This window comes from Etheostoma cragini, chromosome 1, assembly GCF_013103735.1.
Source record: "Etheostoma cragini isolate CJK2018 chromosome 1, CSU_Ecrag_1.0, whole genome shotgun sequence".
In the NCBI taxonomy this organism is placed as follows: domain Eukaryota; kingdom Metazoa; phylum Chordata; class Actinopteri; order Perciformes; family Percidae; genus Etheostoma; species Etheostoma cragini.
The window spans coordinates 480,349-507,357 of NC_048407.1; the positions used below are offsets into that span (position 1 = coordinate 480,349).

Here is a 27,009-nt window from a genome sequence, read left to right on the forward strand (position 1 = left end):
ATTTTGGGCTAACCACGCTTTGACGTCATTTAAACGGTTAAGTAGGGGTGTCAGGGAGCTGCCTTCCTGCTTTTTGATCAAATAAAACACGACAGCTTGTAGGTTAACCATTAAAATGGAAGTGCTTTCATAATAGTGTACACATAAACACACATATATTTATACTTCTACCATAGTCTGGGTGAATACTTGATTATGATTGGCTGTACATTAAAAACTGTCTGTTTATTGCTCCAAATGATGATGAATGCGCTGGAAAAATGCCTCTTTTCAAATTATGATTTAGAAATTTAGTTAAATGTAGAACTTTGGAAATTCTAACGGTTGCAAGCAATCACTGTCCATATTTGATAAACCATAAATGCTTATACAGTACATAAAGGGGAATGCCAGCATTTAAAAAGTCATGTTATTTATGTTATATAGCCCATTGGTGCGAGCAGATCGGACAGACACTGAATGTTGCTGGGGAGTGTTGATTGCATTGTAAACTGTGTAATCAACCCTGTTAAATATTGTTCATTAAGCTGCTTAGCTTCTTCATTTCACACTCAAACACGTTTTTCTGGTGGTGGGACAGCTCACCTTTTTTAATTGTTTGGATGTGAATCAAATTTTTCTACTTGGCGAGTCGTTACAGTGCAGCTGTTAAATTCTGATGACAGCTCCAATAAGCCCAAGGGCAGTCACATGATCTCAATTAACAAAAAAAAGGATTGTACAAAATAAACATGTGTGCATTCATTTATATAAAAAAAAAGTAAAATCAGATGTTTTAGAATGTGATTTATACGATGTAAACTACTTACCAGTTGCCTGAACAGGTATGACAGTCTTCAACATTTCAATCACTGTCATATGTATTGTAAATCACCCATGACACCGTAGGCTACTGTTTAATTTTTCTGTCTTTTTAACTGTCTTTTAGTCAACTGACTTTGGGCTAGCCTCTATGATACCACATCTAAATGCTACTTTAATGTATCTAAACTATCACAGAGTTAAGTTCCTTATGCAAAACACCAGTTTCATATGGCAGTGCTGCTGCATTCACTGACCCTACCTAAAGCAGGAGCCCTTCTTGCATGCTCTCAGTCATGCATCATCTAACGTGGAGATGGGGGAGGGGGCGCCTCAAGCCTTTCACAGTTACATCATGCACCGTGATGCACAGTTTTGTATATTAGCAGAAATGTTGCACAACATGGATGTGAAAGAAGTTATAAATAGCCTATGTGAAAATACAATTTGTTCAATACATAATTGTGATAATTAATCGTGATCTCAATATTGATAAAATAAAAATAATTAATATTTATAATTATTATTATTGTGGCTAGAATCGTGCAGCCCTACCTACATGCATCCCGGCCTTTTACATTTTCTGACAGAGAAAAACCTTTTTTTGAAAACAGGCCCTTAGGCAACTAAAAATCGTTGTCTTGTTGTCTTGTCATTGTTTTGTAACAAGAGACCTATGAAGGGTCTTGAATATGCATATGAAACATACAAGATATCATGCTAAAATAAATAGACAAAAAGGCGGATATTCCCGGGAAAGGCTAGGCCTACAGAGTGAATGTGCTAGGGCTCTTTTTTTAGTAACCCAACAAACTGTAGAAGGAATTGCTGCTGGCCTTGGAAGTAACGTTGGGTAGGGTTTCTACTGCACGTAGTAGCCTAAGCCAGTTAGCCAGGCATTCTAAAATTCACAGCTTATGATAGAGACGACAAACACAACATGTATCAATTCCTTAAACTTTGCTCCTTTTCTTGGTTTTGGAGAGGGTAAAACACTATCCAACTCTTTCTATAGACAGAAGTAACTCTTGATACAGCCCCATGCACCGCGCTTCAAAATGCGGAGAAAAGCAAGCTAACAAGCTGCATTGCCAGTTATGCAATTACTAAGCAATAATTGGACAACCGCTGTTTGGGGGAATTGGTTTAAATAAATGTAGTAAAAAGTTACTATATCTTAGATATGATCCTGTTAAACAACCGCTTTAGGATTTGCTGCTAGAGATAATAAATGGGAGGCATGGCTCCATTCATTTGCAGTGCTGGAGCTTTACCCAAAAGGAGTTCACCAAGTGGTGTAATCTCTAAAATAGTTTCTTATACATAGACAGACTACTAGTTCGGTCGGACCATTCCTCGGAGTTTATTCTTCTTTCATGTCATTTCTCCAGATTCACCAGACCATTTGGTCTTCTATTGAGAAGGTGATTGATAAAAAATGTCACCTGCTCCTGGTGTTTCCGTCAGACAGTATCTTACACCTTTCTGAAATCAGTGGTAATATGAAAACGTGTCCCAGTTCTAAAGTAGATCACAATGCAAGTGTCTGCAGAAACTGGCAGCCAGTGTGCCGGGTGAGAGCCCCACCAGGGACCCTCTCAGCGCTGCTGTCAAAGCTTCATCCTCTGAAAATCAGCTTTCCAAGAGCTGGAAAAAACCTGTCGATACACATACATTTTAATTCAAAATGCGACTGGATTTGAAGGCCAAATGTCTCTTACACTTTCTTAGGTGATAAAGAAACAGTTTTCACAAGTCTCAAGAGTTTCCACTTCACATCTATCCCTCACTGAATCCTATCTCTACTTCTTCACTAATGTACTTTCTTTAAGAAATATCAATAATCTTTTACTTTAATTCCATTCCGTGCACCCCTCCATCATTCATGATCGTTCACGGATCACTGTTGGCCTTACTATCACTTGCCTGTCATGCTGACAATCCAGGTATTGAAGTTTATACTCTTGTTCTACTCAACATTAAGCTGGTCTGGATGGAATAGTTGTTGAAATGTCAAAAACATTGAAGGTTTTCATCTGTCAGCAGGTAGAGGCTCAGAAACTGTTTTAACCCCACAATGCCAGAAATGAATAGAATGATTTTTTGAACTTTTCCTTAGAAGTTAGTATTTGAATGTTTTTTTTACTTTTACTTTTCCTTTGCAGTGAGGTGACGTGATTGTATAGAATGTTCTTTTCTTTTATCTCACAGTATCAATTTTAATCATATCTCATCACTTTTATTACAATATCTTCACTTTTATATTTGTTATTATGGTAAATAAGTCAAAAGAAGCACACCCATTGGAAAACCTTCTTCACTACTTGAACTATTTCCTCTTCTGTCTGACATGTTTGCCAACTAATCACATAGTCTACCCTCACCGGCTGCTAGAGGAAGTAACTCTGCACTTTTACTCCATGAAATGTTTGACAAAAAAAAGAAGTTACAAACTGTGATCTGTTATTACCATTTGGTCAAAAAACCAAAATGTAGTGTCAAAATGTGTAAAGAATGAACTGCAACTGAGTAGAATAACTGATGAGAACTCGACTGCTAGCTTGACAGGCTTGTGGACCCTTCACCCAGTAACAGAACACCGGTGTCATCTCTTTAAGAAAATGTTATCTTGTATTGAATAAAAAAAACATGTAAAACTGCTTTTACACATACAAGGTGGTTGACAAGGAGGACTTGGAGAGTGCTAACTGTGTGAGTACACTAGAATTAAAGAATGTACGTTCTCCTGGATTAAGAAAATGAAAATCACTTTTCACTCATGCATCAAATGCAATAAGATAAATATTCTGCATCAATAACCTCCCTAATTGTACCACCACTTCTGCAGTGGAGAAAATAGAACTGTTCTGTTGATTACAGCCCCCTGTGACACATTCAATTAGCCAATGCAAATGAAGAAGTGTTTCAGTCTCATTTGAGACTGAAACCTAGCTTCACAAGCTATGTAGACTCTTCATCCGGTAACAGAACCCCGGAGTCACGTTTCATCTCAACACTTTGGCAACTTTGTCACTAGATTTGGAAACTTTTCAAACCCATGTAAATAGGTATTTGAGAATCCATTAAGCAGGCTGTACATTGACAGGCATTGCCTCCGACAATACACAACATCACAGGGACATATTGTTATACTGTAAGAGTAAGTATGAACCCACCATCAGTACATGGTGATCGCACTGAGAGCTTTACGTTAGACCAATCCGGGTATGACATGTATAACACGCTGCCGTTACTGCGCTGGCATCTCACTGTTATTTATGATCATTTACAGTTTAGCTGTTTTTGCCAAGAAATATGACTTGGAGATATTGTGAATTCTGTCACATGTTGAAAAATATAGTCATTGAAATGCTATTAAAATATAGTTTATCAATTAAAACACTGTAGCTAGTCGGGTTTGAAGAGATGGTCACTGACCAAACACAGACTCCTGGGTCGTGCTGTCGTCAGTTAAAGAAAAAAAACATCTGATCCCAGAAATTAACTTTAATTCATCTCTTGCGCTTTCTCTGTGTCCTGACCAATTGAAGAAATTCAAGAAATTGTTGACTTAAAATCACAAACTTTCAAGTAATGCTGCCTTGGTTGCTATCTCTATACATATCTATTCTTAGAGGTTTCGTAACATTTGCAAACTAATGTTATGAGACTTAAACACTTCTTCATTTGCATCGGCTGCTTGAATGTGTCAGAGGGGGCTGTACTCAACAGAACAGCTCTATTTCACTAGATGCATTTAGCTCAATTCTTCCACTGCAGGTAGGTACAACTAGTGAGGTTACCAATGCAGAATATTTACCTTATGGCATCTAATGCATGAGGAAAAACTTATTTTCCATTTCATTATCAAGGAGAATGTACTTTCTTTAACTCTGCTGTACAGCAATCACAAAGTTAGCACTCTCTAAGACTTGTCAGACACCTTTTATGTGTAAAAGCAGTTTTACACAGTTTTTCTTCAATACAAGATTACATTTTTTTAATCCTGAGTGACTGATCCCATTATTTCTTCCCCCACTCTTGCAAGCAAAACAAACTTGTTTAACTTCTTTGGACTATACTAATATTTAATACTTGTATGTAACCAGAATATTCTCATCACAGCATGGTGGTGGGTTGAACAGATTCCAGGTTATTGCCTTGTAATATATTGTTAAATAATGTCTGCAGCACACTGATGAAATGTAGGATGTAAATGTGGAGATCTCCAGAGGACACCACTGTGTCCAGTACTTGGTCAGCAGCATTGTAAGCCTGTTTAACTCTCCATTTGTACCAGTTGGCTTCTCTTTCTTATTTCCTGGATGTAAATATCCCATCTAGGTTTATTATGTTCATACGCTAAAATGCCACTGACCATCTCGTTCCTTACCAATGATGAGAATGAAGCAGCTATTATGGAGCATGCCTGTCTGAAGTGGAGAGAACAAGTTACTCTAACCTTCAGTTTCCTCTGCAGGTGGACTCAGCCTGTATTCTGCAGCCTATTTGCCCATGCTGAAGAGCCCTGAGATTAAATCTCCATCCCCCAGCTCAGCATCAGTCATTTGTCCTGGCTCACCTGAGGCCTCGACACAAGCAAACATTCTCCCTGGAAGCCGAGAGACTAAGCAGAACAGAATTTTACTCAGCTAGTCCGGTCAGGCTGTTTGGAAGGCACATATGTGTAATTTGTCATTGTGTGTATGTGTGTGTGTGTGTGTGTGTGTGTGTGTGTGTCTGCATTTGACCACAATTACCTGCCAACTTTCCCCAGTTTCAGCATGTGTGTGTGTGTGTGTGTGTGTGTCTGTGTGTGTGTGTCTGTGTGTGTGTGTCTGCATTTGACCACAATTACCTGCCAAATTTCCCCAGTTTCAGCATGTGTGTGTGTGTGTGTCTGTGTGTCTGTGTGTGTGTGTGTGTGTGTGTGCACGTACGTGCCTGCATGCATGTGTCTTTGAAGGTGTCTTTTTCTCCATCTACCTGCCAACTTTGTGCATTCATGTGTGTGTTTCTTCCTCACAGGTGTGTGTGTGAGTATTTTTCTGCCTGACAGCTTTCCTGATTGTGTGCGGTGAGTCGATCGATGCGTGCCTTCTGGTCATTGACAACATGTCTTTTGCATGGTGGATGCTTTAACACTGAGATGCAGCAGCTCAACCAGAAATGCTGAGGACGTCCTCTTAAAAGCTAATTTCCTGCATCAGCTCTACATTTACTTATCACACACAGTTACTTATCAGAAATTGTGATAATTCACTCACTTAATTATTTGTAGGGACAAAACAAGACGCTGCCACATTAGGCCATCCCCCTTTAACATTAAGATTTAAAGTCAAAACATATTAAATACTCAAATCATGTCTGCTTCATGCTACAATCATAAGAGCAATTATTTGTCAAAAAATTATATATTTATAAGGATTATCCTCTGAGGTTTTATAGTCACTGTGACTTACAAAGGAAAGACATTTCACTGAGATCACTGCAATAGACCCATACTTTAGCTTGCCTACACAACAAGCACCACGGGGAGCTAATAGTTAGGTGAGGGGTACTCGTGCAGCAGCTAATAGCTTACAAAAAGCTCTCCGCCATTAAATTCACTGCAGCACAGGAGCTGTGTGTCTGCTGGCATCGTTGTGCGACTGTGACATGAACAACCAGCACTTAGAGTTGACTCTCAGTGGGTAGCTCTTCCTAACCTGCCGCGGCTGGCTGACTGCCGACCTGGGTTTCTGCTGCCTGGCCTTAATGAACACTGTGGCTCGTGTGTGGTAACCACCTATACCTACTGTAGCTTAGCTACACTAACAGTATAACAACAAAAGCATTTTCCATAAAATCATCCTGTTCACATTTATTATGTCAAAATTCCCTGAATCTAAGACCAGACCAAGCCCATGTACTAAGCTACTGCTCTAGCAGCATTTCATAAAACATACAGAAGACTGCATCCAACAATATGGAGTCCCAATGTTTTCAATACATTTACAGCACAAGGCCCAAGGTGATTTCTAGTTTCCAGGATTGCTCTGTCCAATCTGAGTTTTCTCTCACACAATTATTTTGCAGCGGCTCTGTGCGGAGTTTAGCACCACCCATGATGATTGTAACTGGTTTAAAGAAAGCCCATAAAACCCAAGCATGATTTCCTCCCATCCAGGAATGCTATGTGGAGTAGCCAGACTCTCCTTCAGCGCGCTTTGGAAGAGGGCCTGGTAACCCGAGACTAGTTTATTGTTTATGCTAACTAACTGGCTAAATGTGGTAGCAGTTGTTGAGCTTGCTTAGGAGGGCCAGGGAGCATGTGATTGGTTGAAAGAACCATTCAAGAAAGTAACATTCATGGGTTGACCTTTGAAAATATTGATTTATTTAAATAAGTTCACACAATTTAATTGAATGGTTATTTCATAATGCCTTACTCATCTAATTAATATTCAACACTTGGTGGCTCCATTCTACAATGTGTAAACATAGAGATGAAATTGTGTATTGATTTCCTTTTGACAATGGCTTCTCCCGAAGCTCAACCTCAGTGTTATTGCTGGATTAAAGTTTAAGCATTAGGTACACTTAAGCACTAAGTACTTACACTTGCTGCTCAGGGGAGGTTCTTTAAAAGTGACTATCAACACAAAGTAGTTATATTTGACATCTTAGAGGAGCTGTTAGTCCCCACAGAAACAGTGTAAAACTCTATCTATAAAGGCTGAAAAGTACATTTATGTAAGTTTGTTTTATTCTACAGCTGCTCTGTGCAAGGAATTAAGTAATTATATTAGTGCTGACCTGTCAGCACTCATGAGGGATACAGGGCTTTTAGGGATACAGCTTACTTTAATTGGCAGCATTTTGGTCTTTATGTACACACCACATGTTCTCAGAAAATTTGTATTATATTTGTAATCAAGTTACATGTTTGTCTTGGCTTACAGTGGTAAGAGCCAAGACATTTCCAGAAGGTTTTTGGTATTTTAATTGACTCTAAGCTGTTTTTTAGCATTTCGCCACGACTTTAGATTCCAAAAGGTTTGAAAACCAATTAAACATGTCTGCTGAAGCAAACACTTTTAATTTACTCTTTAATTTATTTCATTTTCATTGCTTACTGCTCAGTCTGTGTCGTTATACTGTACATGGACTGGAAATGGGCAGTTGCATTTCTACTTTGGACTGTGTCTGGAAGTTTGTCTGAGTATGGGATCTTTGATTAATCTTAATGTGGTTTTGGTTTTCATTGGATTGTACCTGGTGGCTCTTTCTACCAAGAAGGTTCTAGTTTGCGCCGTTCTGGGCTAAGCTGAAACTCATCTTGGACTTCTTGGGTAACTAATTAAAGTAAATTGTTTGAATTCACTACTGGTAGGGCTGTGGGGCTTTTCTTTTTCTAACTATAATTCATGAAATCATAGCTTTGGAGCATGATAACTGCCTTTCCATCATTCTGCTCTACATTTCAATTCATTTGCTGAGCTTTAAGGCGACCAAATTAGTCACTCCTTGTCTCTGCTGGAAACATTTTAATCTTCAAAAACATCACCTTGAGCATAATTATGTCCCTGTTACACCAAAACCAGAGGGGACAGAGTGGTGGTAAGTCCGAGCTATTCCCATGTGTGACATCCCTAATAACATGGATATAATGAAAGGCTACACTCTATACTCCAACATCAAAAGCTATTGTCTAATTTTGGCCAGCGGGATGTGACAAATCCGTAATTAAAATAGCAAGCTGAATGATAAAACAAAGCCACTTGCTGGGAGACAGCGAATCAGGCTAGATATGGATCTGTCATTAGGCTAAAGAATTGTCCTTTGCCTTTTCTGCCTTTATCTCCCTAATGCGGCTATATTTCCCCTGGATTGGTCTTGTTCAGCCCCAGTGAAAAAAAGAAAAAGAGCTGATCTCAACGAATATTGTAATCAGTCACGGCTTGCCTGTTTACCGCAACCAAAGCCGAGGCCACCGGTTCATCCAGAAGACGAACCAACTGAATGACAGCACTTCATGTTTTTAAATTGGCATCACAGTGAAAACTGTGCTAACACTTCTCTGGTAATGCCCCTAATATCTCAAGTTTGTTCACAACTGAATGTGTCCAGGTTGCCGTTTCAACTAGAGGGCAAGCATAATTTAATATTAGTTTTTTTATGTTTTTTTGTTCTCTTTGTATGTGTCACAGCCTGACAGCTGAGATACTTGAGATTCCTCTCTCCAACTCTGTTTTTTGTAATTAGAACTATTAAACTTATGGTACAATTTATGGAGATATATATTGTATATAGTATTGACTTGAAGATGAAATATTCATAAATAATACATGTGGTAAGGCACACCGGAATCACTGGTGTGAGCTCTGCAGCAGGCACTTTCCCATCACAAGCCAGCCTCCTCCTCCTCTCACAGTTATTGGTGGAGCTGGTTTCAAAATGCACAGCACCCAACACTATACACCGTGCATCAGAGTGGTAGTGGAAGCAGACTGGGACTGACCATCACAGGTATGGAAAAGGGTGAGTCTGTTTAAATGTATGTGTGCCTACTGCTGGACTGTGTGTGTGAGTGTGTGTGTGTCTGTGTGAGACACACTGGCAGCAAACTATTCTCCTGGATAGGAGGCTTTCAAGTAAATGAATGAATATATTATGGATTGGTGGCCGAGCATCAATAAAGCTGCCATACTGGATGTAAGCGGACTGAAGCTGCAGGACAGTCAGGCTGAGCAAGGCCAGCAGCCCACTGGGGACCCAAGAGACCGCTAAATGAAGACACTTATCAAACCACAGCGATAGGAGAGATATTGGCAAATTCATTCTACCTACAAACCACACCAACGGTATGTTTACATCCACATGCACAGATTCATTCAGTCATACGCCTACACACATACTGTAGATTTACACATGGATACACAGAGACATTTCCTTTCCCCAGCATGTGTATACACCTGTGTGTGTGTGTGTGTGTGTGTGTGTGTGTGTGTATGAGGGTGTCCTGAGGGTAAAGTACATTCATATTCAGTGAATGATCGTCAGAGGCAAAAGCCGTTCGGAGCCATTTTGTTTTTTCCAGCCGCTGGCAGAAAGCAGTGGCCATTTTGACCTTGAGGTGAATTCAGGGTTCATTTCCTTTTTTTAATGCACCCACATAAAATTAAATCTAAAAATAAGACAAGGTATGCAGCATTCAGAGAGGGAGAACATTCTGTAAAGCCCACGTCAAAGCTGCAATCGGGCCCAGCCATGGTCTGAATTTCCATTCCAGGCACATGGTAATGGGAGAAAGTTTCATTTGAGCCCACTGTCATTTATTCATTAGCTTGCAATCAGATCTCCTGTGCAAGGCATGAGCCGTTATAAATCAGTCACCGGCTGCCCATTAACAATTAATGCAATTCATAAAACATAAGACCCGTCATTTATTTATCACTTCTAAATGGGATTTCCTTCCTTCTCATTGGCCCAAAACTCATGTCAACTTCTTTTAGCTTGATCGACGGCCATTTTGAGCCAAGCGAGCAAAGACGTAATCTTTGCAGATCCCAGCTGAAAGGTTTCAGACAGGTGGAGAGTATTTTCATGTTTAAATCCAGTTGGTTTGACTGGTATGGTGGGGAAGGGAAGCAGCAGGCGCCAGGCTGTTGCTGGCTGCTGGCACAGTTGTTTTCTGCTGATTCTCTTGAGCAGTTGATGTAATTGTGAGTAATTAGGCCTTAAAGTGGTCATGTCTTTTCCCAACCTGCAACATGAGTCCCCAAGGAAGAGTAAATGAGGTGGAGGGGGGGGCTGTCTGAACACCGGTAGCTAGTATAAAGAAGGCTGCTCTTGTCGGAACAGATCTTATATGAAGAGTCTGGAAGTGAGCCAGCAGATGCTAACACAATATGATCACACTGAATCTATAGACAACACTAAATTATACTAATGCCCTGAGGGCCCAGCCGCTTTTCTCATGGTAAAGATGTACAACAAATTACAATCAAGATGCAACAGTTGGAATGAGTCTCATAAATATGTGATGTTTGATACCTGGCTCTGTGAACAGTTTTACTAAACAGTAAATAGGTAAATAACTTTCAATGGGAGCTTGTGTTCCCTAAGTTCCATAAAGTTTTAGTATACTTAGCCTCAGGCTTGAACAAATGTAGTTCAATGGTTGCTTTGTATCTCCATACAATGTGGAACAATGGTCACCACGCAGCATTGTGACAGAGAAGCGCTAACAAGCAGAAACTTTCCAGGGACTTACGGGTGGTTGGCTTGTTGCAATTGTGTCCATGCCTGAAGTACTGAGGATTCTCCACCACAGGAATACGAGTCATCCCTATGACAACCGCATCAGGACCCGCATCCAGAGTACATGGGGTAATAATCCCATGGTTGACATGATGAAGAGGGCTGGCAGAGTCTTCCTCACCACTGATCACAGCTACAGGACCTGGAAGAAGAACATAAGAAGGACGAGCTATCAGTTCGAAGTCCAAATGATGATATTAAGTTTGTTGGACTGTTACGATACGGTTGTTCAGTGTCAATGTTATGCTGTATGTGGAAACCTAATTACATACATACTGACTGGAAAAAGAAGTTGTTGCCTGACAGATCATACATGCAAGTCATACATTAAGTCCCCCTCCACGTACATTAAAATTATGAAATGGGCTCATTGTTACTTCCAGCCTGTTCTTAGGAAGCATTCATTCAGAAACCTACAAAAAGTTAAGCACTCTAAATTGTAAGCATTCCACTTTTTTTCCGCTGTATTCACTACAGTGACGCTGTGTAAGAATGCGGATGGCCACAAAGGGAGATTGTCAGGGTGAGGGGGGGGGGCATACAGGCCTGAGAGCGGAGTCTGCTTCCCGGAGAAAAGTAAAGCCTTTCACCCAGGAAATGCGTGTTCCTTAAACCACAATAATTTTCCTAATCTTAACTAGTTGTTTCGGTGCCTATTCTAAACTTTGTAAGCCAAAACATACGGCAGCTGGTGGTGCTCTGTCCCCAGCTCAACATCATCTATTCTTGGGTAACTGAACCATCAACTAGCACTGATACAAGGGATGTGTGTAGCCAGTGTCACAAAGCCCTGTAGATGCTTACACAACCAGAAACTACTGCTCGGCGTCATGGAGCTTGTAGCTGGCGTCATGTGACCAGCTGCCGGTCTCCGAATTGCGTAGGATATCAGACGTTTTGGTGAGCATACAGTAGGGGTTGAGTATGCAGCTAGACATAAGGTGTGTGAGGTGGACTTTTCAGGGAAAAGTGACACTGTGACACTTTTCACAGTGTCAAGGTGAGGTTTTTGCTAAAAGGAATTCATTTTACATATGTTTACCTTTTTATCTAAAGCTTGGGTCCCATGTAATATGAACAATGTAACATTATATCTTTGACAGAAAATAAGGAGACGCATTCTAGGTGTCCTTTAAAACATGTCTGGAGGAGAGCAGCTTAAACATGTGACATTTGGGTACCTTGTACCCAAAGTGAAGGGGGGGGGGTTTCAGCTCTGCACCACAGGCCAGAGAAAAAGAGTTAACAGTGACAGTTGCAGTGCTGCAAATGTGTAAGGTGGTCAGGGTGAAAAATGACTTCATCTTTCTACCTAGATCTAGCCATTATTTAATATGAATGACATTCTGAAAATGCATTCATGTATTACAGACCATCTGGATCAAAAGGACCTAATGCAAATAACAAGACTAAAACGATTCAACTTGACAGAGAATTCATTTGCCAGATTTTCTCTGGTTCCAGCTTGTCAACTTTTTGGGTCTGTAAGTCTGATAAAAACATAAAAAGATATTTTTAGACAAAATGATTAATTGATTAATCAGAAAAAAATGATTTGCAGATTATTCAGTAATAAACACAATCGTTAGTTGCAGCCCAAATGTATCCATTGATTCTCTTCATCCACTCTTTAATGTTTTAATCTACAAAATGAATTACCAAATCAAAATATTTACATATGTTTAAAGCATTATCTGCCAGTTATCTGCTGGTTGAATTCATGGTGGCATAAAACGTATTCCTGCCAACTACCCATAACATCCTTTCTTTAAACAAAATTCAAAAAACGATCCCTGACATGATTGACTCTGAGCCAATGTGATCCTGCTTCCTGTTCTGTCACTGCGGTGTCCAAGGCAACACACACCTCTGACAATTGCAATCTTCAGAGAGGAGGGAGGAAACAGTAAGTGGAAATAAATTCAATAGCAAACAGTAGCTGATTCCATGGTGCTGTGACAGGCAATCTGTTTACCTCCAAAGTTGAGTCTCTTGCTCACCTTGACAACACAGTAAATATTAATCAAGACACAGTCATATCCAATGATAGATGTGAGCCGTGGTGTGAAGGAGTGACACGTGTGAGCGTAGATTTTTTTTACAACATTGGCTCTTGGGTTTTCATAGCTGAGCACCCTCTTTATTGGAGAGATGTGCACAGCAGAGCGCAGGTCTTCACCGGGCGAATACCCAGCCAACCAGCGGGGCCACGAGGCACGCTACAGCCCTACATCTCTGATATATGTGCAGCATAAAGCTTCAAACATCACTACACTTGAAATAAAACCATTACATAGAGAATTATGATAAAGTGTAGAAATCTTCAAAAAAATGAGAAAGAATGCCTCAAAAAGCATCCTATTATGCTCAGCATTTTAATACAATATGAATTGGAATGAAAAGCCATCTGGTCAGAGCCCAGTGTTAGATGGATGAGGCCCCAGGGTACGCCTGGCCTCCCTCCAAACTGCTGCACTCAAAAACCGCCAACTTGATTCTTTGGGAGATGAAGGTTTTCTGAGGAGTGAAAGGGAAATTGGACTTCTTGACTTTTGACCATCCAAAAAAAATTGAATTTATGTTACCTGAGTGATGAAAAGGCCGAATGTTTTTTTTATCTTCTGAGACGTTGCCTGTGCAGAGAATGGAATTGGAACAGGAAGTGGACATATTCCCCGAAACGTCTATCTGTGAGTAAAGTTCCTCTCTATTAAACCAACTTGGATTTATTCGAGAGAACTGGAAAATGGAATGAGCCAACTTTCGCCTATTTTCCATTCTTTTCATCTCTCAATCCTTCACAACTTTTTTTTTTTTAAATTCTAATATGGTTCATGCTGTAGGTAAATTCAGACATGCACTATGACTTGTCTAATTCAGACATTGACTAAGAGACTTTGGATGGTTTTTAGCCTCTAACCGCTCTATTCCTCACATGACTACAGTCCTATGATGTGAGGTGTGATGACAAATATGTTCACATTTACCATTTGTGTCTATTCATCTAAAATTCTACATTTTCAAGCTCTAAAGCATATTTAGATGAGTGGATCAATACCATGTAATAATGTGCAAGTTGACGTAATTACACTTCAATTATTGTGGTCAAAAATATGAAGGTAAACAGTTCATCATCAGACTAACTACTCATAACTTCTGCTATATTATAGTAAAATGACTTTAGACCATGACTGCCTGTGATTTATTGCTCCTAAAAGACTGGAAAACTCAGTGAAACAGTGAAACTAAATGCAGGTTTGTTGGACCCGTAAACAAAAAGCAGGTGGGTTGTTAAAAGTTTAAGACAGTTGCCTAAAAAGGACTTTGATTGTCTGTGTATCTTAGATTCTAAGCACCCAGTCATGCTTTTTTAAACGTTTGATATATTTCAAGTTTTAATAACCAAAGAAATCTAGCACATTGTCCATCAATAGTACTCATGTTATTCACAATGTTTCTATTCTTCAACATTACCTAAGGACATAGAATTCTGTTTATGAATCTACCCACTCATCTACAAGACATTCTGGAGTACTAGAATTTAGCACCCGTTGATAATATTTCCACCTGTTTATCTGCTAATCTAACTCACAGCAAGCACATTAAGCAAAGCAAGCATTCTCAAATCCTTTGAGAATGGGATGTGGTAATCTATAGAAAATATCTAAATAACTGGCTGGTTGCCACCTCAGCCTCATTCAGAGCTGCATCTCACACACAAGTTGGCAAGAGTACCATTGATCATCAAAGGACACGCTACCACCGGCAAACAATCAATCATAATTAATATAACAAGTTCATAGTAACAGACAACAGGGATTCCTTCTGGAAGAGTCTGAGATCACAGTGGCTACCGTTGTTTGAAGGTTAGTTTAATCTCCTATCTCACATCCTTCTACACTTTTCTCCAGCAAACATCCTTTTACTTTTTCCGTGGCAAATATGTTTCTCCAGATGAAATTCCTGCACCATTTTTAAAGAGAAGTGTCACTCCAGTCTGCATTACTCAAAGTTCTTTTGCTTGACGTTCTGCCTCATGGCAGTGCAACAAATGCTTTATGTGAATGTAAGGTGTGGTTTGCAGGTGCATTAGCTAATTCAGCCAAATCCATTGATCAAGTGTGACATTTGCATCATCTGTTTCTCAGAGTTTAGAAGTCAATCTAATTTACCCTGCAGGAGCAGATATAGCAGCGCCTTCCCCTCCTGGGTTTTAAAATGGACTCGTTCATTAATGTGTTGTCAAAGTGCTGGGCCGGCGGCTCCGTCTGTTGACCAGGCCGCAGTGATGAATTAAAAGAGCATGCGGACCTTTGAACTGGCCACCTTCCAGACACAAGCCGACTTATATCTCCAGGCGTTGTCCCGTTGTAAGCATAATCACACTAACCTTTTTAAGAATTCTAAAAAAAAGAAAAACCTGCAAGTGAAATCATGACTACGCAGTTTATTTATTTGCAGATTAGTATATATATATATATATATATATATATTCATACCTTTAGCTAATATTGGATAAGAAGCACCCTTGTGGCTTCATGGGACCTCATCCAATCACATTTAGCGTGCTGTAAGTTGTCATCGGGGTGTGTGTGTGTGTGTGTGTGTGTGTGTGCGCGTGTGCCATGACTTGTCACAGTAACCCCCAGACACACCATTAATCCTGCGGCTGATAATGGTAAATGCCAGAGATTATACAACACTGTATAAATCATGTATTTCTCCTTCTGAATAGCTACAAAACATACATAGCTTCTTTTCGTTTAGACAACACAATCTGATTGGCCCTCTCATTCCCTCTCTAAAGTAACCGGGAGGACGCACACAAAATGACTCGTTGGGATTACAGCTGGGATAGGGGGCATGTCCAACTCCTATATTTGCGCCCGTCCCTTATGTTTTTACTTTGTTCTCTGCAACCATATTCAAGATTACACAAGATCTGAGTCGATACCAATGTTGTTAGGTATTTGAGTTGCCTTCAGTTGTTACTGTCTGGGTGGAGGGACTCGCTAAAACAGCAGTGCACGCTTCCGTTTCAGGACGGAGGTTTAACAAACTCGCAATCTAACCCTGATCTCTGAGTAGGTTTACCCTGAGGTGGAAACTGAGTTTTCAGTTCCAGAACAGCTGATTAGAGTGGCTCAATCAACTTGGAGTGGGTTAACTCAGAGTTAAGCAATAAAAAGGCAGCATAAATGGAGCCATTGTACTATGATTCACCATGGTAACAACCAAAAAACAAACTGGTCGGCGGAAATACTCATAAGCATATAAGGCGAGTTTGAACATATATATTAAGTTATGTATTAACATATTTTAGGTTATGTGGGCTACATAACTGATTGATTGGGAAGAACACGATGAGGGACGTTAGTGATATGAGGACAGATAAGGTTATGTAGGATACATAACTGATAAACATGATCAGTGAAACATGATACCGCTCAAATAGGTGGTTAACTGAAATTAAAATTCTGAAATTAAATCTATAGTTGGGGCTTCAGTATCATCTCCTGACGTATGTTTAACTCCCTGAGAAGAAATACTGCTTCTTCATTAACGGGATCGTCAACTCCAGGAAGAGTCATGTTAGAGAATAAAACGTTTCATAGTCACACAGTTAATAAACCAACATGTTTTATAGTCATGCCCAAAACAAACTGAATGAATGAATGAATGAATGAAGGAGGAAAGAGAGAGAGAGCGATGAGTCAGAGGGAGCAGACTGAGAGAAGAAAACCTGCCCCTGACCAGGTTATCTACAAAAGCTCAGTTACCATAGCAACTGATTCGGATCCTAAGTTACCTCTCTTTCTAAAACGGGCTGGAGTTACCATAGTAACTGACTCTGAGCTTAAGTTACTTCAATTTCTGAAACAGGCTCCCTTTCTCAACGTTGACTAATTGAGAGTTTTTACTAAGCCTGCTTCCTGAAACGGACCCCCGTGTGACCATGCAGTTCATATAAAAACACAAGTCCTGAATTATTTCAGGTTTGTTTAAAATGAGAAATTGGACTGAGTTAGTTTCATTTCTAAAGCTTGTAAAGTAGGCAAACTAGACTGAATAATATACAGGCAGACAATATGAGATCAGTTTTGTTGATACCTGCAAGTATAAAGGCATTCATACATATATACTCTTCAAGGTTTTGTATAGGTCTCACACCTATGTACATGCTGAGTTTAAAGTTTCCCTTAAGGGCTAGACAATACTATCCTACATTGACATCAGAATACAGGAACTAGGGGATAAGGCTAAGATTAGCTAAATAAAAAGCTTTTTAGGTTGCAGTTTTGCTGACTTATCCAAAAAAAGAGGAAACCACTGAACGCCAGCCGAAGAGAACGTGTGTCTGTGGACTTCCTGTGTCACGCAGGAAGTACGCCTAAGGCAAGGCCCCCAGGTAAAAAACTAAGCTTTTTACATTGTGGGCTTTAATTTGCCCTGGCTTTCGCCTTTCAGGCCAAATATACTGTGGAAACTGCCGCATATATCTCATCATTAAAGGTAGCTGAGGTTGTATGTAGTTGAATAATATCGGTAGACACCGCTCTGGGCTGAATAAAAGAATTGTTGGCTTTATCTTTCTGGCTATCCTCCTAATTATAACTATTTTCTCCTAACAAGACGCCAGAGTTGAACATCAGACAAGACAGTAAATGTACTATATCCATAGTAATATCAAGTCATTTTTTAATTAGGGTTAGTAACAATACGGAGCATTACAATACATAGCATTTCTGTTATTTGTTAGACTGCTTGTGCCCGTGCTTTTAAAACTGCTGCTGCGTCTCTGGATCACATGGCCGGGTCTGGGATTAGGTGCTTCCATGCATCAATGACGCTGTGTGTCCTTATTTATGCTCTATTCTCCTCCTTAGTCATATTAGATGTTATTATGATGTCCGTACCGCATATGTTTTTTCCTTGTTCTCTGCTGTGGGAGCTGTTTTCCACAACAGCCTCTGGCTTCTTTCTGTTTATTTATTACAGCTCTCATTGTTTTTATTAGAATCATTATTTTTACATAATGCCACACCAGACCAAAAACTCAGCTGGGCTGTTTGTCTGTGGACCCATCTGAAAGTTTTTATGTCTTGACTTCTGAAGCAGCCGTTGAAGGTGATTGTCATGACAAAAAATAAATAATTACATTTTTAAATTTTCAAGAAAGCCAGCGGCTGACTCTGTAGGGTTTTCCCTGTGATGGGGAATGAATTGTGCAGAGTGTGATTGCTTCCGTCCCACCTTCTTGTGGTAATTATCGCACAGATTCCTTTCAAAGGTAATTAATTAGGAGTGGGATTAGCTTGAGGACATGTAAAATGAATAAGAGAACACAGGAAGGATAACTTACCGAGGCAAGGCCAGGCTCATAGTTAACGATGGATGTGAAACAAATTAAGTCCAAATGTGGGAAGTGTAAGAAAATCAAAGCAAACATCATGCTTGTGAAGAAGGAAACACAAGATGAAACAACTGTTACAGGGCTTATAGCTTTTTTTTTTTTTTTTCCTGAAACAATCTGGGATGATATTTTCTCATTCAGGGCCGTGACTGTACAACAGTTTTGATCACTGATATATCGCTGTTATTAAAACCAGCATGTATGTTATGGAATATCTTAACACCTGCCATCCAAACACTACACTTCCTAACAAGATCGTTTCCAAGAATGGTTGATTCAAATATAGTCCAAAATCTTGAACGATTATGATGTTGCGCCTGTTCGCTTTATAGCAGGAAAGGTGCAACAACAAACAGCGAGTGTAGCATTCGTGGTATCAAAAGCTCAATTATTTCCAAATGGCACTACTGTTGTAAGAAGCCTCAAGGTTGTGTGCATAGCTCTCTGCACTGCACTGGTGAAGACATCTACAGCTCTTAAGACAAATGGTCTCAACCACTCACAGACGAGCACGGTCAACATGTGATAGCCATATCTAAAATGTCGGCTCTGTACAACTGCCTGTTGTCAGCCTCTCCAGTTCAAGGTGATCAATTGTGGCAAATATTGGGCACTTGGACAGCTGATATTTATAGTCCTCTGCAATGGAAGTTATTGACAATTTACAGTCGCCCCGCACAGCTCAATGTGCTCCCTCTTTATTGCGGTATAAACAACATTGAACACTGCGGGGAAGGACACCCGAGTTGAGACAGAAAAAAACATATGTTTCAAAATGTGCTGTACACCTATCAGTCATTGCATCTGAAACCACTTTGTATTTTACGTCCTCTAAAAAATGAAGAGCCTACACCGGGCCGAACAGTATCGGCAATGACACAGCACTGAGCCCATTACAGTTGGTGTCGCTGTATATATATGGGATCTTGATGCTCCCAATGATAATAAAGCAAAACAGTGAGATTGTTATTATGTCTCTGTTCTTACTGTGCCCTATCAGCTTTTACATCTTTGACAACACATTATTCTGTATGTAAGCTCCCTGAAGACCGACAAAATCATTTTACACAAGTATGGAAAGGAAAAACTATGGGAAATGCCTAGCTGTCATGGGTCTGTTCCTTGATTTATGACTACGACAGATTCAGGATCCTTACTTAAACCGGGTGTACAGCAATCTGAGAATATATTCGGTGGCATAAATGACTCCACTCTGTTGGGGGTTTCATTTTTCACTTACAGAAATGTAATCAGAAAGGGACAAATGAAAAGCTTGTGGTGGCATTGTTACGGAAACTAGTTTGCGTTATAAACTCAGCACTGTGGCTAACAGTGCATACACATACAAACACACACACACACACACACACACACACACAGTACAAACATATGCACAGCGGCAACCACACACTCGAAGGCTATATTTCTTGTCATGGCATTAGAATTTGAAACGATTCCCCAGCGTCGAGCATCTGGTAGAGTTTGCATGTAAATCACAGAGGAGGGCCCCATTCAGCCTCAGCAGCCCACAGAAATGGCTTGATGATTGTGCACATCAGTGCTACGAGTAAAGCTACTGAATGCTAATGTGTCCCACCATTCTACTGGGATGAAACAAATGTTTTAGGGGGGGGGATTAGCTGAAAGATAAATTATTAGTCAGAGCTAAGATATCTCTATTTGATCAATTCAAGTAAAATTTGGTGAACGTTTGGAAAGGTTTACTTAACAAATATATATATATATATATATATAAATAATCAAGTTAAATTCAAAGGCAGCATTGCACCTGAATGAGTACCCGTGTATACTGTACATATTCATAAGTAGCTAGACAGCTACTTCATTGTGCTCCCATGAGCATGGAATGTGATGTAGCCGTGTACCTTAAAGGTAACTGAATATCAAAGGGCCCAAACCATTTGTCTGCAAATATCTGATTGGAGGTGAGGAACAGTGGCCAACCTCATTATGGCGCTACAGGAAACATCATGGAATCACTAGAGTCTTTAGGATTCATCATTTGGGAACAACAAACATAAGTACAACAAGTTATGTCAATCCTTCCGTTGTTGTTAAGATGTTTAAGTGTGGACCAAAGCGGTGGGCCGACCAACTGACATGCTGCAGCAATCCTGCTAGCAATCCTGCTAGTGTGGCTAAAACGCCACCTCCCCAGGAGAGTAGGATTACACTCTTGTAATGCTGAAGTGAATGAGGAAATGGCAGTTTAGAATACACCAGAGAAAAGCTGATTATTTTTAATCAGAGGTTTCCCCAGCTAGTTAAGGTAACAGAGGAAAGCACTCTGTGAGGGCCTGGAATAAATTGGAAGAAGCCCATTAAGGTCATTGTTAACGACGTTTTCTGCACTTGGGTGCATTCAGGTCCCATTTTCTTAGCATTTATTCAGTCTCAGTTACACACACACGCACACACACAAAATCAAATCACTGACCCACTATGGGATTTCAATCAATCATTGAGGTGTCCTTGTTCTCCTTTTTTTCTTCAGTAGCACCCCTTTTCCTCCTTCTCATGCACACTCTTTCCTTTTTTTTCTCTCCTTGATTACTTGATGTCCTTTGAATAGACTTTGTTATCACGATGTTGAACATTTTGCCAAAGTGAGTTGAAATAGCAATCATAAAATAAATAAAATGCCTCCAGAACGACAAAAACTGCAATTGTTCTAAACCTAAATCCTTCTATCAGCATGTTTTATTCGAGCTGAACTGCTGTTTCATCATAATCTAAAAGCAGTTTAAGAAGTACTCCTATCATTTACTTCATCTCTCTCTCTATTGTATCCCTCTTTCCCTAGTGGTCACTAGGCCCGGGGGTTTGGTTGCTGTCTCCGTTCTTTTGACACCGGCTCCCTCCATTGGAGGGTTCTCTACCAAACAGATTGGTAAGCCTTGGAGGGGGAGGGGGGAGAAGGGTGTAGTGGAAAGACACAAACTACATTTACTCAAGTACTGTACTTAGGTGCAAATTTCAGCAATTTCTATTGTATGTTACTTTATACTTCGATTCTAGAAGAAAATATTGTCTTGAATTATCTTTTTCTCCACTATATTATTTACATAAATTAACTTTGAAGATTTAGGAAGTTAATTCCATTTTATTTATTTTTTCAGCGGTAAACCTTCTTTAAATTAGCTGATAGACTCCTTTCCCATTGCCAGTAGACAAGTATGCCTGTCTGTTTGGTCTGGTGGGTCACGAGTGGGTCTCCACCATTAGGAGACTGGTACACCAGACCATGGAGGGACTCACCATCACGGAAGGCTTCTGCCCGGACGTGAAGTGCACCAAGAAAGTGTGCAAAGACATGCTGAAAGGTCTTCAGAAGAAGTTCAGCGGCAGGACCTGCTGGAGTCCGTAATATTGTTCCATACAGGATCCAGTTGTGGATGTAGCCATTGTCCAGTCTGCAAGCCCACATCAACAAGCTCCTTGCTTGTCCTGCAAAGAAGGCTGCCCCCCGCTGGATAGATGTGATCCAGGTTATAGCAGCACCCAATTCGCTGCATGTGGAGGAGGCGTGAAGAAATGCAGCAAAGTCCGTTATCAGAAGTCTTTAGGGCCGCACCGTGGCTCAGTGGTTAACACTGTGGCCTCGCAGCAACGAGGTCAGGGTCACACCACCCTCCACTCCTGTCGCTGTGTGGAGTGTCTCCGTGTGTCGACGTGGGTTTAACCCGCTTCCTCCAGATTCCTCCCCACGTCCCAATTTGGACAATGCAAATGTTAAATTGTAATTTTGATGCTTGAAACACTTTTTTAAAATTAATTCAATTAGAGACAGATTAGCTGACACACATATATCATTTCTACAGTGTGGCACTTTTACTTCTCCCACCACTGAGAAGAAGGAGGAAATGTATGCGTTTGTGTTTGAATGTGAATGTGTGTCATGCTAACTTACACATCTAACCAATATACATTAACAAAAATTAACCTTCACACAATCACAAAATCACTTTTTGCCTCGTAACATAAAGGACACAATACTTCTGGCGATGGCACTGAATGTTGGCATTGGAATTAAATCACAAGGGGTAGAAATTTGAGCTTAATTCTCAGGGATGCTGAGGTGTTCCTGGGATGTGTGGATATGAAGTATTGGCTGCTTTTCTACAGGCCGCCTATCAACTAATACATACAAGATACATGTACTGTATCTGGATGATCAAAATCAGAGCTGGCGCTTATGAAGTCTGGTGTGCTGGAAGGCGATTTACAATTGGGCAAGGTGACTTCCATCTTTTTTTTTTGCTGCAAGGGCATCACTTCCAAAATAAAAGGAAATATTTATAATCTAAATTTTCTATCAGCAACAAATATAATGTACTACCGGCATGTAATGAATGTATAGATGGATGGATAAATATGCCAAAGGACTGATGCTGATATGAGTGTCAACTAAATTGAGAATAGCCTTTCACTTTGGTCTCCATCCATTACATACACACTGTACCTATAACATATACTACACCATGCACTCATGCTTTGTGGTGAGGTGGAGAGCGGGCGAGCGGACTGGTTCTTTAATATTTTAGTCAGACTCCCACTAGACTGATGGCTTACAGGGCCAGCCATGCAGGGCACATAGCCAAGGTTAGCTCTAACATCAACCTCACTTCCTTTGAACCAGATCGCTGTGCTACTTCGGCCAGAGAAAGGACCAATCTTTGTCATTGAATTCGTTTGGTCTGGGTAAACGTTCCATAATCACATGAGGCCTTGAACATAATATACATCGCTGCTAAATTTAAGATTACCTCTGCATGGTTCTTAAGAAACTTCCTTGTAATGTCTTTCTAAGATGTTAAAGGGGTCTTCACAGACCATAGGGAGTAAACCATTCATCATTGCTGGTATAGCATGTCTGACAAACTGCAATTAATATAAGTAAGTTAAGTATTCATGTATTGTTCTCTTTTTAGAAAATAGTTCAAAAATAAATTAAATCCAACGGCTACATTCTACATTAAATGCATGCTTGTTGTACATTTTGTGCTAGTCTGTTTTTGTTTGTATTAGCATCCAAAGGTCAGGATTAGGATTAGATTAGATTAGGATTAGATTTTCCGTCACCTGACGTCCAACGTATGTAAATCTGTGCTATTTGTATGTGTTTACATCAAAGCTGGCCAATGCTCTCTGCATAGTTTGTATGTAATATAGTAACTTCATGAAAAGGGTTAGTTATATATTAGTGTTTACAAAGCATTTACATTTAATGCAAGGTTCCTTTACAAAAAACAAAGAATTGAAGGAAAATGTCATCATTCTGGGGCTGATCAAGCCCTTAAAATGACGGATTTGACTGTCTTTCTCCACATGGAAGCTTCATCCAGCCCAAACATACTGTGGGAGGTGTCACACTGGATGTACAAGAGCGTATAGGCAAACAAAACAAATATCAAAACTTCTCCGAGGGCGACTGCTCTGGGCGGCACGTTGTGAAACGGAACACATCGTTACCCATAGCGGGCTGTCAATCAGCGTCAAGATGCTAAATTTAACTTTCCCTGTAGTCCGTGGGAACACTTCCACGGCATGGGAAAGGCAGGGGACTGTGGACCTGAGCTTGAAGACATCTCATCGTATGTTTTTCTTTTACACAAATCAAACAACCAAAACTCATTGTAGAGCAGCTGGTGGAGATAAACAAGACTTCTTCTTCCAAAAGTCGACATGAGGAAGACTTGTAGCAATGAATCAGGTTGTTGGGGGGACAAGAGCAAAACTAGTAAATGTGGGTCGCCTAATCCATCTCACTGTGACGGGGGGGGGGGGGGGGGGGGGGGGGGGGGGGGGGGGGCACAAAGAAAGAAGAGAAGCACGCCAAATAATGCAGCCAATTAATCCCCCCCGGCCTCTCTTAGCAAACACTTCAAAGTGCTGCTATCAGCGAATGGCAACAGAGTGAATGAGCTGGCTGTAAATGGGTGTGGATGCTGAGAACGCTGAGGCAGGGGACTGTCAAATGATGCTCATCACACTGAGAAAACAATGTTCCCATGTTGTAAGAGCAAAATGGGTGTCATACGCTTTCCACACACAGCCCAATACGACTGGTTACGCTGACAAATACAGCCAAAAACAGCAGCTTATTCAGCGGATGGACATTTGTGTTGATGGCCAATGGGGTTGATGGCTGTGTTTGGGAGTGCTGTGAAAGGAAAGCTACGTTATTAACGCTCTGTGTCAGGATGTCCAAGAAGAAAGAGCAATCTTCCAGCAGGAGCTGTGAAATGACACCCTCTTCTAATGACTGAATCTAGGAAAATACAGAGCTCGAGTGTTTTTGTAAAATGGAGGGCAGGGCACAGTGTAAGCTGAAAACAGCCGGCTCCATTGGGGACAGGCCAAAGGAGACCTTTTTATTTTCCAGCTTCAGGTAACGCCATTCCAAATAGCAGAATTGGGGCGTCTCATTACACAAAATACATTCCACACAAATCTCTTCCTTTACATAAAACCCTCAAGTTTTCTTTCCATCTTCTTTTTCTTCTTCTGTTCTTTCAGAAATATTTCTCTCTCTCTCTCACACTCTGTTTCCCTTCCAGAGCCCAGCTGTTTTGTGTCCTGCTGGGCATTCGCAACAGGACAATTTCCACACCGATCTGAGCGTCATTTAAATAAACATCAACAGAAGATGTCAGAGGGAGTCTGGGAATAACACCAGCGGCTTATCCACTTCCACAGCTTTGAAGAGGGAAGAGGAGCCATCCAGTCCCTTCATTTCTCTCTTTGTGTATGCTGTTTGAATAATCAGCATCCAGCCATCACTGCTTAGGCTGTGACCACTTTATGTAAGCCAGAGAGGCCAGACTTCATCTCCCAGTAGAGCCTGCTCTCTGCCTCTGCTCTACTGGAAGGGTTTCTTATGATATAGATATTTCAGCATTCAGGCTTGAATGTGTGAGATGCATTATGTTAAATACAGTATGTGTGAGGATCCCACACTATGAATATATATAGACACAGGTGTATACAATAGTATGTATACACTATTACTGTATACCAGTTTTCATCCATGTGTATGACAAGGATTTTTTAATTGGTTTTGCAATCACTGATTTTGAGTTTTTATTGTTTTTTCAGTTTTATTCAATTTTCGGTGTAAACATATATACGAAAGTAAATCCATAATCAAGACATTGTCCAAAATGCATTGAATTTCTCATCAAACGTTGTGCATTATTAGCCCCTGCCTTGCCTCCCCACACACCGCAACCTGCGGCCAAATTATACTCAGTCTTACACCATAAACTACAAATTGACATCAGAATAACATTAAAGGCAAAGGCAGCTTCTATTAAAAGTTGGCTCCACTTTAAATTTGGAGAATAAATATCAGCGCCTAATATCAATCTAACACATCCCAGCAGCTAGATCGGGACCTCCACACATCCCAAGCAAAATACTTAAACCCTTCTTCCTAGACCCCTAGCCCCACTACTCTCTTTTCTTTTGTATTTGCATTGCAAAGCTGTTGTCATTTTGTTTTATAAGCGATAGCAATTACTATTCCAGCACCTGCGATCAAAGAGACACCAAAAGGCAGTTTTAAGACAGGAGACACTGTTTCCCCTCTTCTGTTTACACTGATAGAGGCTGAGTGGCTGTGATTGACGGAATGGGAATACACCTCCTGTTTGTAATCCTAAAGAAAGGCGCAAGAAGAAGAGGAAGGGAAGGAGGAGAGGAGAGGAGAGGTATAGTTTCTACAAAAGGCAAATTGTCCTATTGACCAGTAGGCTTCCTCCTGCTCACACTGGATTAGTTCCATTACCAAATCTTTTTCAGGAAAGCATTGAATCAAACAATTACAGCACTCATAATGAGACAGCGGGGCCTTGACTTCAAGTAACAAGCCTCTTCAAGACAAAAACTGAAATAGAACAAATTTTAATCTGTGTCATCTAAACATATATGTTCCCACACGCCTGCAGGCTTGTAGATCTTTTTGTGGAACTCAGAAACCTGAAGTTACACAAGGAAGTGGGATACTGAAAGGTTGTCAGTTTACATCCCAAACGGAAAGGGTAAAGGCAGGGAATATTTGGATGTTGGGGAAAAAAGTGAATCATTCTCCCATTTCTACAAAAATACTACTCGGGGACAGACAAGTTGTTTTCATTGTGGTTTCACTATAAAAAAAACAAAAAATTATAGTTATAATCACCCAAATTAAATATTCTTTATTGCCACATCGAGCAGAATTTAAAAATATCTGGTATATGTGGCCCTCAGCAGCATTGAACAAAAGGGAGAGTCCACAGCGATGCTAGCAGTTTCATGAGGCTGTATTTAGACACAGCGGTGCATTGCACTAAATGCTAAAGTCATCATGCTAACATGCTAATGTTTAGCAGGTGTAATATTTCCCATCATACTTTAGTATGTCAATTAGCACAAATCTATTATTCTGCAGGGAGAATCCAGACAGCTAGCTAGACTATCTGTCCAAT

The 27,009-nt window shown here is 40.3% G+C and overlaps 1 protein-coding gene across 6 annotated transcripts in view; it reads right to left on the minus strand.

Annotated features, from left to right (window-relative positions):
- ntrk3b (neurotrophic tyrosine kinase, receptor, type 3b) overlaps positions 1-27,009 on the minus strand; it is a 166,515-nt gene that overhangs the window by 22,927 nt on the left and 116,579 nt on the right. For all 6 annotated transcript variants that reach the window (XM_034873485.1, XM_034873500.1, XM_034873493.1 and 3 more), the window contains one exon: positions 11,060-11,248. In XM_034873485.1, the coding sequence (XP_034729376.1) occupies positions 11,060-11,248 (189 nt within the window). The remainder of the gene's footprint in view (positions 1-11,059; positions 11,249-27,009) is intronic.